Source organism: Sturnira hondurensis, unplaced genomic scaffold (genome assembly GCF_014824575.4).
Source record: "Sturnira hondurensis isolate 20B ecotype Veracruz unplaced genomic scaffold, ASM1482457v3 Scaffold0010428, whole genome shotgun sequence".
NCBI lineage: Eukaryota > Metazoa > Chordata > Mammalia > Chiroptera > Phyllostomidae > Sturnira > Sturnira hondurensis.
Genome location: NW_028083059.1, coordinates 3,668,657 through 3,681,035, shown reverse-complemented (window position 1 = coordinate 3,681,035; position 12,379 = coordinate 3,668,657). Strand labels below are relative to the sequence as shown.

The window sequence follows — 12,379 nt, the reverse complement described above, 5'->3', positions numbered from 1 at the left end:
TCCACCTCTGATGACCTCTGCTCCAGGGTTTACTGGCTTTAAATTTCTACAGCGTCAATGTCCTCCAAAATCTTTCCCCATGTGATCACTCGCACCACCTCCACAGCTCAAGGTCCAGTTCAAGCCACTGTGACCTCTCACCTTCTCATGGGAAACCCTGCTTCTTCCCATCTTTCACTGCACAGCAGCCAGAACAATCTTTATAAATATAATACAGCTTGTGACCTGTGTGGACTGCCCCTCTTCAGTATGCTCCACTGCAGTGAGAAGATTGAGCTCATTCCTTTTGAGGGCCTTGAAGCCTCTGAGGTCTGGTTCCTACCAGGCGAATGTTAGGTGTAGGTGTGTGCCATCCAGATGCGGGGGCAAAGTGGGAGGAATCAGAAACTCATCCTGGGGTTGGGGACAGGGTGGGCGAGGCTTTAAGGAGAAGCGAAGGTATAAAGGCAAGGCCCCAGGAAAGAGCACAAAGACAAGCACTGTGTCATGGTCCAAGACCCAAGGGTAAGCAAGGCTCTTCCCCAGAGCTGCTGTCCTCATGGGCGCTCAGGTGACCTGATACCCAGAGAACCTCTCTGGGGCACAATGAACTTATATTCCAGAAGCACACTCGTTCTTTGCCCAAGAAGATCCTGGAGAACATGGCATAGACACTGACCACACAGTCATGAACTTTAATATTTCAAACACTCTTATGTCTTAACCCACCCACCTCCAAAATTCCAGGGAGTAACATATAAACAAATGAGAAAAGGTAGCCTCTTTAGTACCTGATACACAAGCAGAGCAGAGCAATGGGCTTAGAACACACAAGTAGCCTCATCTTCTAAGGGGAAAGGATGGTTACTTGCTCTAACTACTTCTGGTTGTTAATTCAATGGTAACCATGACAATTTTAACTAAATCTCCCTTTAACTATCTGTTAAGATATCATCAGAGATTGCAGCGGGAACCTCACATAGGACATATCTCAAAATGCATGACCGAACAGTACAATGTGAACTTACTGCTTCTTTAAAACTGTCTTTGTGGTAGTACATAATATTCCAGAAAAGTCACTTGCATGTTGTAGGCAAATCAATCTTAATATGTACTTAACCCCAACATTCCCAATACTGAACACAAAAGAAAAATAACTACCAACAAAATATGTGAGAGTAACTGCATGCATTGAACCCTAAGGCACAGTCTAAGACCTACGGTGGATTTTTTTCATGATTACTGTTTGCCATTTTATTGCTGCAGCTGGTGGTTTTATGAAGCCCTCCAATGTTTTAATTAATGTATTGAGGTACCAGGTGCCTGAAACTCATACAACAGAAGACACTTCTTTTAGAAATCTGAAGGAAATAATAAACATACTTCCAGCTCAGTGAATCGAAGCTATTTGCAATCTAGGAACAGACAGTCACGTCTGAGCTTGTAGGTATTAGTGAGCATTCATGTTGTTGCATATTTTGGCTGTCAGATTTATGCCCCATTCTCATTAGTATTACTGTCAATGTCATCGTCATCATCATCATCAGGCTAGCAATTACAGTAGATGGTAAGTAAACAATATAAGAGGGTTTGGTGAAATCCTGTTCTTGGTGCTGAAGGGAAGCGGAGTCTGCCACCCCCAAACATGCCTTTGGAATATTGATCATCTTAAGCTGGTTATTAAGGAACAAAAGTCTCTGAAAGAACCTTTGTCCCTCCCCATTTACCTGCCTAAAGGAATTTAGATAGAGGACCTGCTCCAGGCAGGAAGCCATCCTCATAGATAATGGCATCTTAATCCGAACCAGGTGGGCTGGACAGGGAGGGACCTAGCAAGGTTCCTTTGATCAAGTCCTCTCTGTCCCATTGTAAAGATGGCCCAGCAAACACTTGTTTTCCAAACATCTGCTTTCCATCTCCACATGAGTGGTCTCCCTGCTCTTTGAAGTCCCAAACTCAACACTGGCATAGCTTTGATCCTTACTAAGAACAGTATTCTTTCTTATGCTGTCAATTTTGTTAAGTACTTTTTTAGTTAACTCCATGAAGTGTTATTCTGTCACTTACTCTCCTGTCTACCCAATGTGACACCATTTCCAGGATGGTGCACAAGGACAGTGGCCCAGGCTCACCTAATGTCTTGGGGATGGAGAGCTTATGTTGAGAGATGACACACAGTCACACAGATGACACACAGTCACCTTCACCTGTTTCATTAAAATTTAAGGAGGATTTTGTATGCTTCTGCTATCTTCTCTTCAGAGCCAGCTATAATGAAGCCAAATGACAATCTGCTTAGGAGGTAAGGGGCTAACGGAACCATGAGATGAAGACCTCTGCACAGCAGTGACCACAGGGAACATGGGAGCATGTGGTGGGCACTGGATGGGGGTGGGGACAGTGCCTCGCTTCAGATTTCTCTGGAAGAGCCACCTTGAACATTTTAATGATGGCACACCATATCCCAAAGACACTCCCAGCTGCTGGAAGGTTTTGTTATCACTCCCGTCCCTGTCCCTTGCGGTATTTACATTGCTCCCAGGGTGGCTGAGGGCTCCGAGCAGGTGAGCAAGCCAGTGAGCTCTCCCTGCAGTCAAGCAGAGCCACCATGTGTGTTCGGTCTTTTCAAAGAGTCAGAACTCTGGCCTCCTCCACTATCTTGATTTCCACCCAGTTGAACTAGGACATTGACACTAATGAATAAAGACCTTCAAAATAGGGCTATCAATGGTTCTTTCATTGAAGTGAAAAAAGGGTAGAAATACCAGCTTTTCAAAACTGTTTGCCCCTTGTAAACCTCCCAGTTGTTGAAGAAGATTATCCCCAGTGTATCTCTTTGATATGAAATGTAGGAACAGAAATACCCAGACCACTGTCTCTCCATGACCCACAGACAGCTGATTTAATATGTATGCTTTATGTTGTGTGCTTTGGAGGGGGCCAAATTTCTTGACAGCTTTCACTGTGCACATCCTCTACTCCCAGGGCTCTCAGCACTGAAGTCTGCATACCCACCCCCATGGCTGATCCCCTCTACAACATCTCCAACAGACCTCACAGGTTTGGGGACACATGCTAGATCTAGAACATTCTCCTATTATCTCAATCTTGCTTCAGTCACAATTTCTGTATAGCCATCCTGCTGGCTCCATAATGCTGATCCGGGGCAGTAGACTTTATGATGACCCCAGCAATGACTGGCAACTCAGAGGAAAAAGCCAGTAATATTATAGTCTCACAAGGATGAATACAAGCCCTGTGCATGCAAAGGCTGATCACTGGGGAGAAGAACAACCCTAGAGAGTGGAAAGAGAATATTAAATATTCATCTGCAGCCATCTGGCACTATCCAGAGGAGTCTAATGGACATAAAAGCTTGATTTGATTAATCTTAAAGCTGAAAGCTTAACTGACATGGTAACAAACAAAATACAGCATTGAAACCTACATATACACATCATACGCATGCTCATAAGAGAAGGCTCATGACCTTAACACTTGTAAACAAGGAAGAAAAGTCTCACAAGACACAACTCTGATAGCCTTAAAAAAGTGTTTCATTAGATCAACATCCTGACAGAAAGCCAACCTACTTCTTGCAGACTGGCAGGACAGCTTGGGGCACGGGTGCTGAGTCCTGTGTGGTCTTGGACAGGGTCCATGGTTCTTAAACTGACCTAAATTTGTTTCAGAAAATTGTGTCTGGTAGCACACTCTTCTCCTACCTAGTATTAGCACTGTTTGCCTGGGGTTGGCTAGTGGTGGTGAAGGTACAGAGAAAATGACAGGGGGTGGAAAATGTCCTTCAAGCCAGTCCTGAGCCTGGGTAAGGGCAGGAATGACTTAGTGTAGAGTTTTGTTCATGTGCATTCATTAGGATATTTTTATTTCATTTTCAATATTTTATTCTTTCCATTACTCCCATCTCCCTCTCTACTTCCCTTTCTAATTCCCCCTTTTCTTCCCTCTGCTTTTTCTTTCTTCCCCTTTTTGTCTTCATTTGCATTGACAGAAAATGCTTTTATTCCTCATTCCAACTTTTTCCATTCTTTTTGTTTTAGAACTATATACTCTATTTTATTGGTTATTGTATAAATTTTAACAGATGCACTTTAACTTAAAGTCTAAAAGTACACAATACCTTTACTTCTCCTAGAACATAAGGACCTCACAGGTGGTGGTTTATTTCCTGTGTCTGTAATAATTTTGCTTTTATTTTCCTAAGTGGACACAAGTCCTATAGCATTTTGAATTGAATTTTCAGACCACAAGGGCAGCATGGAATCCAGTTCTCAGATTTTGCCAGGGGAGATAGGGGTCAGGAACTCCTAAGAGAGGGCTGGTCCCCTCCCCACCTTCTCAAGAGCCAAAGCCGCACCAGTCAGGCTCCTCCCACAGGGGGAAGCTTTCTTTTGCTTCCTAATCAATCCAGGATGTGCTGCCCTTCACAAATTCCAGATTTACACAGGCTTCTCCATCTGGTCTCTTACCCTGTGAGGCAGCCAGCTTTGTCATGGTTCTGGCTTATTTCTTATACATCTTTAATTAACTAGAAATATTAATATTTTCTATTCTGCAAGCTTTCTGATTAATAGCAGAGCAACTAAGAATGTAGTTTTGGGATTATGAGTGTTTGGAGTTCAAACCAAGACTCCGCTACTTATCTGCTGTGGTTGGGGGCAAATTAACAAACATCTGTGTACCCTAATTTCACCACAGGTAAAAGGAAGGGCACTGCCTCACAGGTTAATATGGGCATGAAATAAATAGGACAGTGTCTGGTATACAGTAAGAACTCAGACATGAGCTGTTGATTTGCTATTTTTGTGCTTAAGAAAATGTTCTAAGGTTATATTACATTCTATTCTACAAAGGGGCTAATGCTATACCTTATGAATTTTGATAATAAATAATTTTCAAGTTTCAAGTGACATTAGGTAGCTTAACTTATGTCTGAATGTAAAGAAATGGCTTCTCCACCGACAGAATAAGAAGTATTTGATATGCATTGTTAGGCTGTTTTTCTTCCTTTTGGAATATATTATCTCTTGAAGTTAGAGCTTCAAAGTCTGTTTTTCAATTACAGATTATTCCTATGTGCTGTTGGACTAGCAGGTACCCCTACACAGAGAGGATTCTACCACTTAAATGTAGCATAATAATAACATTTTGGGAGAAGATGATGCCAACAGCTGGTTCATTTCATGGAGAGTCAGAACACATCAGTGTATGCATGGCAGGCGTGGACAATCCTGCATATCCCATGTGCTGGCATTGCTCCACTAATAACACCAGAACAAATAAATTCCACGTTCAAGTCTTCTACCCAAATAACACAGGTCACATTTCCAAAATACCTGGGGAGTGAAGCTTGGTGGTTGAAGCTGCCACTCTCTTCGGGGATGAAACAGCAGGCTTATTAGCATCTTGATCTTTTTGTAATTCTTTCTTTGTTCCTATATATAGTTTAAAAAGAGAAACAGAAAGAAAGCAAACCAGTTACAATTGGAACAGTAACACAGGCTGTTTGTGGAAAGGGAGGTTTAACAAAAGGCAAACAGAACAAAGCCATGGGTGGATGATTTGTTGCTATGCTCACCACCCCCAGCACTTGAGGAATGACATACTTGTTTATAGCGAAGAGAACTGCCTCGCAGTGAGCAACACAGGGGAATAAACACACTATTGACTCTGATTTGATGAAACTGTCTCTAGAGGTCACAGCACCCCCATGACCCTGATGAACTACTTGGGAATTAAAATTGTCCTGTCCTTAGCCATCAGCATGACCTGCCCACCTCTTTCTGCAGAAACTAATTTTCAGAAGACATGGAAGGAAGTTGTCACTGAATGTAACTTCTAATGACTGCTGCATCGAGGTCTGAGCCCTGAGGTGAGTCAGTTGGAGCCTAATTACTGTCCATGCACCTGGCTCACACAGTGGCCTGCGAAGTCGTTGTGCTGTCTCTGCTGGGCCATTGAGGACCCGGGGCTGGCCCTGGCAAAGCAGGGTAAACTGAGTGTGGGCCATAGGGGTATATGGAGCGGTTTCTCCCTGTGTGCTGGGAATGGACACTCACCTTCACATCACCTTCATCAGAAAGTCAAGGAACAATGGATGGAAGATTGGGCAAAAAACAGACTTGGATGAACCTACACCTGCCTCCACTTCAGCACAGTTCATGTCATTTCAAAAACAAACCATGGTGATGGTTTCTTAGATGCAGACCATGAACCTCCACCTTCCCCACAAACTCTGCAACCTTACTCCTCCTCCAGAAGTAACCTGCTGCTGGCAACGTGGCAATCATTCTCCCAGACCTTTTTATAGGTATTGTGTAAAAATCTACACATTTACAAATGCAGCTATTAACTGAATGAGTCACACACTGCAATTTTTTGTACCCATTCACATTTTTAAAAGATCTTTTCTTATGTATTTATAGACCTTTTTTAAATGCCACATTGTATTAATGGGCAAAGGTGTACCATAATTCATTTACCCATCTCTTATTGATGAATATTTAGATTGTTGGCAAGTCTTGGCTAACAAAATGGCTCAGTGTCCTACAATAACCATTCTCCTACTTGTTTCTTTGTGTACATGTACCAGTATCTTTACAGGACAAATGGATGGAAGTACTTTTGCTGATTTGCAATATTGCTAGACACAGTCAACTGTCAGCCAAAGGAGGTACTAATTTGCAGTCCCAACCAGGAGCGTGTGAGAGCAACTCTTTCCTCATACCTCATGTCTTACTGACCTTGCAGTCTCAATCATTTTGAATTTTGCTGGGTACCTAGAATCTTTTCATGCTGGTCATATGCAGTTTTTCATTGGAAAATTACCTAACTAAACCCATTGCCCATTTTTCTTACTGATGTGTAAAGACTCTTCATTTATTCTGGACATTAATCCTTTGCCTACAGCACAGGTTACTTTTTCCAGCCTTTCACTTTTTTAAACTTACTTATAGTCTCTTTCATTGTACTGTGGTTTTATGAAGTTTTAATGTGATCAAGTATGTTAACTTTCCCTCTTCAGCTCTAAGAGCACTATTATAGGTTATGTATACATGCGTGTACATGCGAGTGTGTGTGCACCTATGTGATGGGGGGAGGGACTGCTTCCTGAGTTTGGGGAGGGAGGCAGGTGTTTGGATCCACTGACCCCCTCAGGCCATTGCCTCTGCGTCAGCCCCTATTCATCCTAGGCCGCCTATCTTCGGCTTTTGCATCACAGACCTGTTTTTATCTCTTCTGCTTTACTACCTTTGGATTATCTGTTTTAGTCATATTGTTTGAACCTACTAATGCCCAAACTCTCTTTTGTATCCCCCCCATTTTTCCTCCCACCCTCAATATGCTTCGTGGCACTCAGTTAACATACCCATCTTTCACATCTCACTACCTGGTGTGTTCGCGCGTTGTGCTCAGCTCAGAAACACCAGGAGTTACCTTGATTTGTTTCTTTGTTCCATGCCCCCATTTGGCCTATCTGCTGACTTTCCTCTGGAAAAAAAGCCCAGGTCTGGCCACATTCCCACCCTGCACTGGCCTGCATGTCACTGACACCCCTCTGCCTCCTCTGCAGCCCCCTGCCTGCTCTGCTGCTCCACTCCTGCCCCCTGCAGCACATCCTTCCACAACAGGGGGCTGAACTGCTTAAAATACAAGGTAGAGCAAGTCATTCCCAATTTCAAATCCCCCAACCACCTCCTAGGACACTCAGAGTAAACTGCCAGCTCCTTACCACACCACAAAGCCTCGCAGGCCAGCAGTCTCCAACAGAAATCACATTCCAAAAGTAAAAAGTACATTGAAATTAATTGTAATAATGTACTTTATTTGACATATTCCATATTATTATTCCAACATATTCCATAGCTCTTCAACATGGCACAGGTCACCATTCAAGTGCTCAATAGCTATTCATGGGCCAGTGGCCACCACAGTGGACAGCACACCCCAGACGACCTGGTCCCCTGGCTACTTCACAGACACACTGCGAGGGCCCCTCTTGTAGGTTGATCTGACTGGGTGACAAGGTGCCCAGACCCTCGGTCAAGCATTATTCTGAGTATACCTGTATCTTAGGTATTTCTAGATGAGACTAATACCTTAATTGGTAGACTGAATAAAGCAGATGGCCCTACTTAATGTGAGTGGGCCTCACCAATCTCTTGAAGGCCTGAGAAGAACAAAAGGCTGGGAAGGAAGGAACTTTACCTGACGGATGTTCAGGCTGGAACACCAGTCCCCTTCTGCTCTCATACCTGAACTTACATCATTGGCTGTCCTGGGTCCCCAGCTTGTTGACTGGAGACCTTGGGATTTCTCAGCCTCCATAATTTTATTTATGTATATGTCAAATCATATATATGTAATGTAACATATAAAGTATATAAGGAATACATGTTCTTCATATATGAGGAGGGGCTCCCTCCAAAAAAACAGAATTAGCTTCTAGAGGACAGGCCCCTTATAGTACAGGCTTCTCCTACTAGGTAAGTGTTCTAGGAACCCATCTGTATTAGTGCACAAGCTGGCATTGTTGTGAGAGGCTGTGTTTGGCTTCAGTGGATTTTTTTGGAAGGTTCTTTCAATGTGTTTGCCCATTTCAGAGCACCACACTGAGTGTTCAACAGTTTTGGACCAAAAAACAGCATGACTTTCATGCTCTGCCCTTCCTATTTACCCAATCTTGCCCCAAGTACTGACTTTATTTTGTTTGCCCATATGAAAAAAAAATTCTCAAAGGGAAATGTTTTGCTAATGTGGAAGAGGTGAAACAAAAACCACCAGAAGCACTACAAGGCATCAAAATTGATGATTTCAAAAACTGTTTTGAGCAGTAGAAAAAATGTCTCCATAGATGTATTACATCAAATGGAGAGTACTTCGAAGGCCACTGAAATTTAAATATGTAAGAATAAATACACCATTTTTATAAGTAAATTCCATGTTTTGGGGTGTCTCCCCAATGCTGATATCACTCTGCCCCCTGCTTGCATACGGTAGCCATAATGCCAGCCTTACTGGTGCTTAAACATGGTGCAGTTCCTCATATTCTGGGAACTTTAGCTTGAGTTCCTTCTGCACATGGTTTCTTCATCCACGCATTCAGCTCTCTGCACAAATGATCATCTTCAGAGAAGCTATGATTGACCCTCTAGGTGAAAGTCCTCCTGCCCACTGCTACTCTTTCACTTGCTTCATTCTCCACACCATTTCTCATTGCCCCCAAATATATTTCATACTCATCTGCTTATTTATCGTCTACCTCTTCCACTAGAACACAAATGTCACTGGTGGGCCATACATACCCTTCCTTGCACAAAGTGGTGGTTCTGTCAATGCCCTTTGGGCCTCTCCCCCTCCATCTGGGCTCCTTTCAAGACAGGTCCTGTGTAAGAGTTCTAGGGCTCACAGAGGCTGCATCTCAGGATCCTGAAAGCCCAGCCAGCACTCCACACCTCTGATGGCACACCCACCCTTCAGAATATCAATCTGTACCAATGGCTAGTCTGTCTCTCCCATTCCTTCCCTCTGCTTTGACTTTAGGTATCAACAAATATGAAAAAGCACCAAGGCCTCTGGGAGCTAAGAAGGGAAATGTAAAAGGATGAAAGTCTGCGCTCAACACAGTACTTCAAAAGAAAACTAAATATGTGTATTTATTCAAAGTTCTGGTATTTTCTATACAGCCCTCATTGAATGCAATTCTGCAACTTCTAGCAAATATTTGAAAAGGAGACCCTAGTTCACTGTTGGTGGGATTGCAGACTGGTCCAACCACTATGGAAAATAGTATGAAATTTTCTAAGAAAACTAAAAATGAACGTGCCTTTTGACCCAGCAATTCCACTATTAGGAGTATATCCTAAGAACCCTGAAACACCAATCCAAAAGAACCTATGCACCCGGATGTTCATAGCAGCACAATTCACGATAGCCAAGAGTTGGAAGCAACCTAGATGCCCATCGGTCAATGACTGGATCAAAAAACTATGGTATATTTACACAATGGAATTCTATGCTGCAGAAAGGAAGAAGGAACTACTACCCTTTGCAACATCATGGATGGAACTGGAAAGCATTATGCTGAGTGAAATAAGCCAGGCGGTGAAAGACAAATACCATATGATATCACCGTTAACAGGAATCTAAACAAAACAAATAAGCAAGCAAAATATGACCAATGACACTCAAATACGGAACAGGCTGACAGGGTCCAGAGGGGAGAGGGGAGAGAATCATAGGGGAAAAGGAGATGGACTCACATGAACAAGTATAAAGGACACATGGACAATAACTAAGGGTGGGGGGCGGAAATGGGAGGGAGGCGGGGAGCATGGGGCAGGGGGCCGACAGGGTTGGGAATATAAGACAGAAAGCTGTACTTGAACAAGAGTTAAATAAAAAAATTATTTAAAAAAAGAACATAAAAAAATAAATAAAATAAATAAATAAATATTGATAGACTTGACTTGGTAATTCCATTTCTATAAATCTCTCTTTGGGACACTTACAATGTGAAAATGTCGGTTTAAAAATATACACTATGTGCAATAATAAAGAAGTGTACATAACCAAAATACACATTGGGGAATGGGTAAATAAACCACAGAATGTCCATACTACAAAGTACCATGCAGCTCTTAAAAAGAATGAGGTAGCTCTACACTGTGCTGGCATGAGAGCTGCCCATGACAAACAGCAAAGCAAATATATACCATGGTTGTTAATATGTGAAAAGATCTGAAAGCCAGGCACCAAATTTTCAGTAGGGATGACTTCTGAGCACTAGCATTGAAGGGCTTTTACTTTTTATTTTAATAGGCTTCTGCATTATTTCCATATTGTATAATGAATCACACATTAGTTCTATATTAAGACATAAACAATAAAGGGAGAGAAACCAAAGCAAAATGAAAATAGTTTGTCTGATCTACAAAAAGAGAAGGAGAGAGACCAGCATAGTACAACCAATTCTGCAGAAATTACTATGATCAAAAGTTTCACCAGCCTCCTGCCCCCAGGAATACAGCCCTGCCTGGAAGATTCCTCTGTGGTTCTGGGAGTTCTTGATGGAATTCTAGCACTCGGTCTAGACTTTCAGTTCTTTTTTAGTAGTTTTCTTGTGATTTAGACTCAGCCCAAATGTTTTTAAGTAACCATCAGCTTTCACTTAACACTACGGCCTCAGAGTTGCCAGCAATGCCAGTGCAGTTTTGGTCTCATGATTCTCGTGCAGCACTCTGGTCACTGTCCCTCAGTCTCCTTGGCTCCTGTTCCCTCCCTCTTTTTACCTGAGTGAAGCTGTCCCAGGGTTCTGCTTTGGTCTTGTCCTGTCCACTTTCCTGGATGAGCTTGTCTACTCAACAGGCTTGCAGCAATGAGCTGTACACACTGACGACTGTGAGATCTGATATTTCCAGTTCAGCCGGGCCCAGACATCTGTCCTGAGAGCTACCCTGTTCATGGTTGTTGACGAGACATTACCACGTATCTACTGGATGTAAGTAATCAATCATGGTCCAAAAAGGACTAATTACCTGCCTTTTAAATCCACTCCCCTTCCTATATTTTCTTTCCTAGTCAATTGTTCCCCTAGTCACTGAAACCAGAAGCCAGTGAGTCCTCCTCCTTACCCTCCCATGCTTAATTGGTCACTAACTCTTCCTGATTCTGCCTCATCTGTAGCCCCTAAATCTGGCCCTTCATCCATTCTCACTTTTCCCCTTAGTTCAGTCTCTATCATTTCTCGGGGTAGGGGGCAACTAGAAACATGTCCTGAGTGATTTCTTTGTCTTGTGTCTTATCTTCTTCATTTTTACCTAATCCATCTCCCTTACCACTTCCAGAATTATCTTTCTTAATATTAACCAGATCACATGACTGTCCTTTGAAGAGCCATTCCAAAGCCTCCTGTGATCTTCAGAAGGAAGGCCCAATTCTGGGACATGGGATAAGCCATCTCCCGGATTTCATCTCCTCTCCTATTCACTCCTGCTGTGACACCACAGTTTCTGGTTGATGCTCTGTGTCTTCACTTATGCTGTTCCCTTAGGCTGGACAGCTCAGCTCTCCCTTATCTGCTTGGCCCACTCCTGGCCATCCTGAAATTCAGCTCATTTCTTACCTCTGAAGCATCTGGATTAGTTTTCTGTTGCCACTGGAACAAATTACCACTAATTTAGTGGATTAAAATGACACAACTTTATTTTCTTACAGTCCCGGAGGTAAGAAGCATGAACTCAGTCTCACGGGTTAACTGAATGTTTTGGCAGGGCTAGTACTTCTGGAAGTTCCAGGTGAGAACCATGTCCTTGCCTTTCCAGCTTCCAGTGTTCCCTGGCTGCTAACGCCTTCCTCCATCTTTGAAGCCCATCATTCT

At 42.9% G+C, this 12,379-nt stretch overlaps 1 protein-coding gene across 1 annotated transcript in view; it reads right to left on the bottom strand.

Annotated features, from left to right (window-relative positions):
• The window catches only part of MTUS2 (microtubule associated scaffold protein 2), a 642,868-nt gene that overhangs the window by 141,713 nt on the left and 488,776 nt on the right, over positions 1-12,379 (bottom strand). Inside the window, exon 7 of the mRNA XM_037058899.1 lies at positions 5,337-5,435. Within this exon, the coding sequence (XP_036914794.1) occupies positions 5,337-5,435 (99 nt within the window). The remainder of the gene's footprint in view (positions 1-5,336; positions 5,436-12,379) is intronic.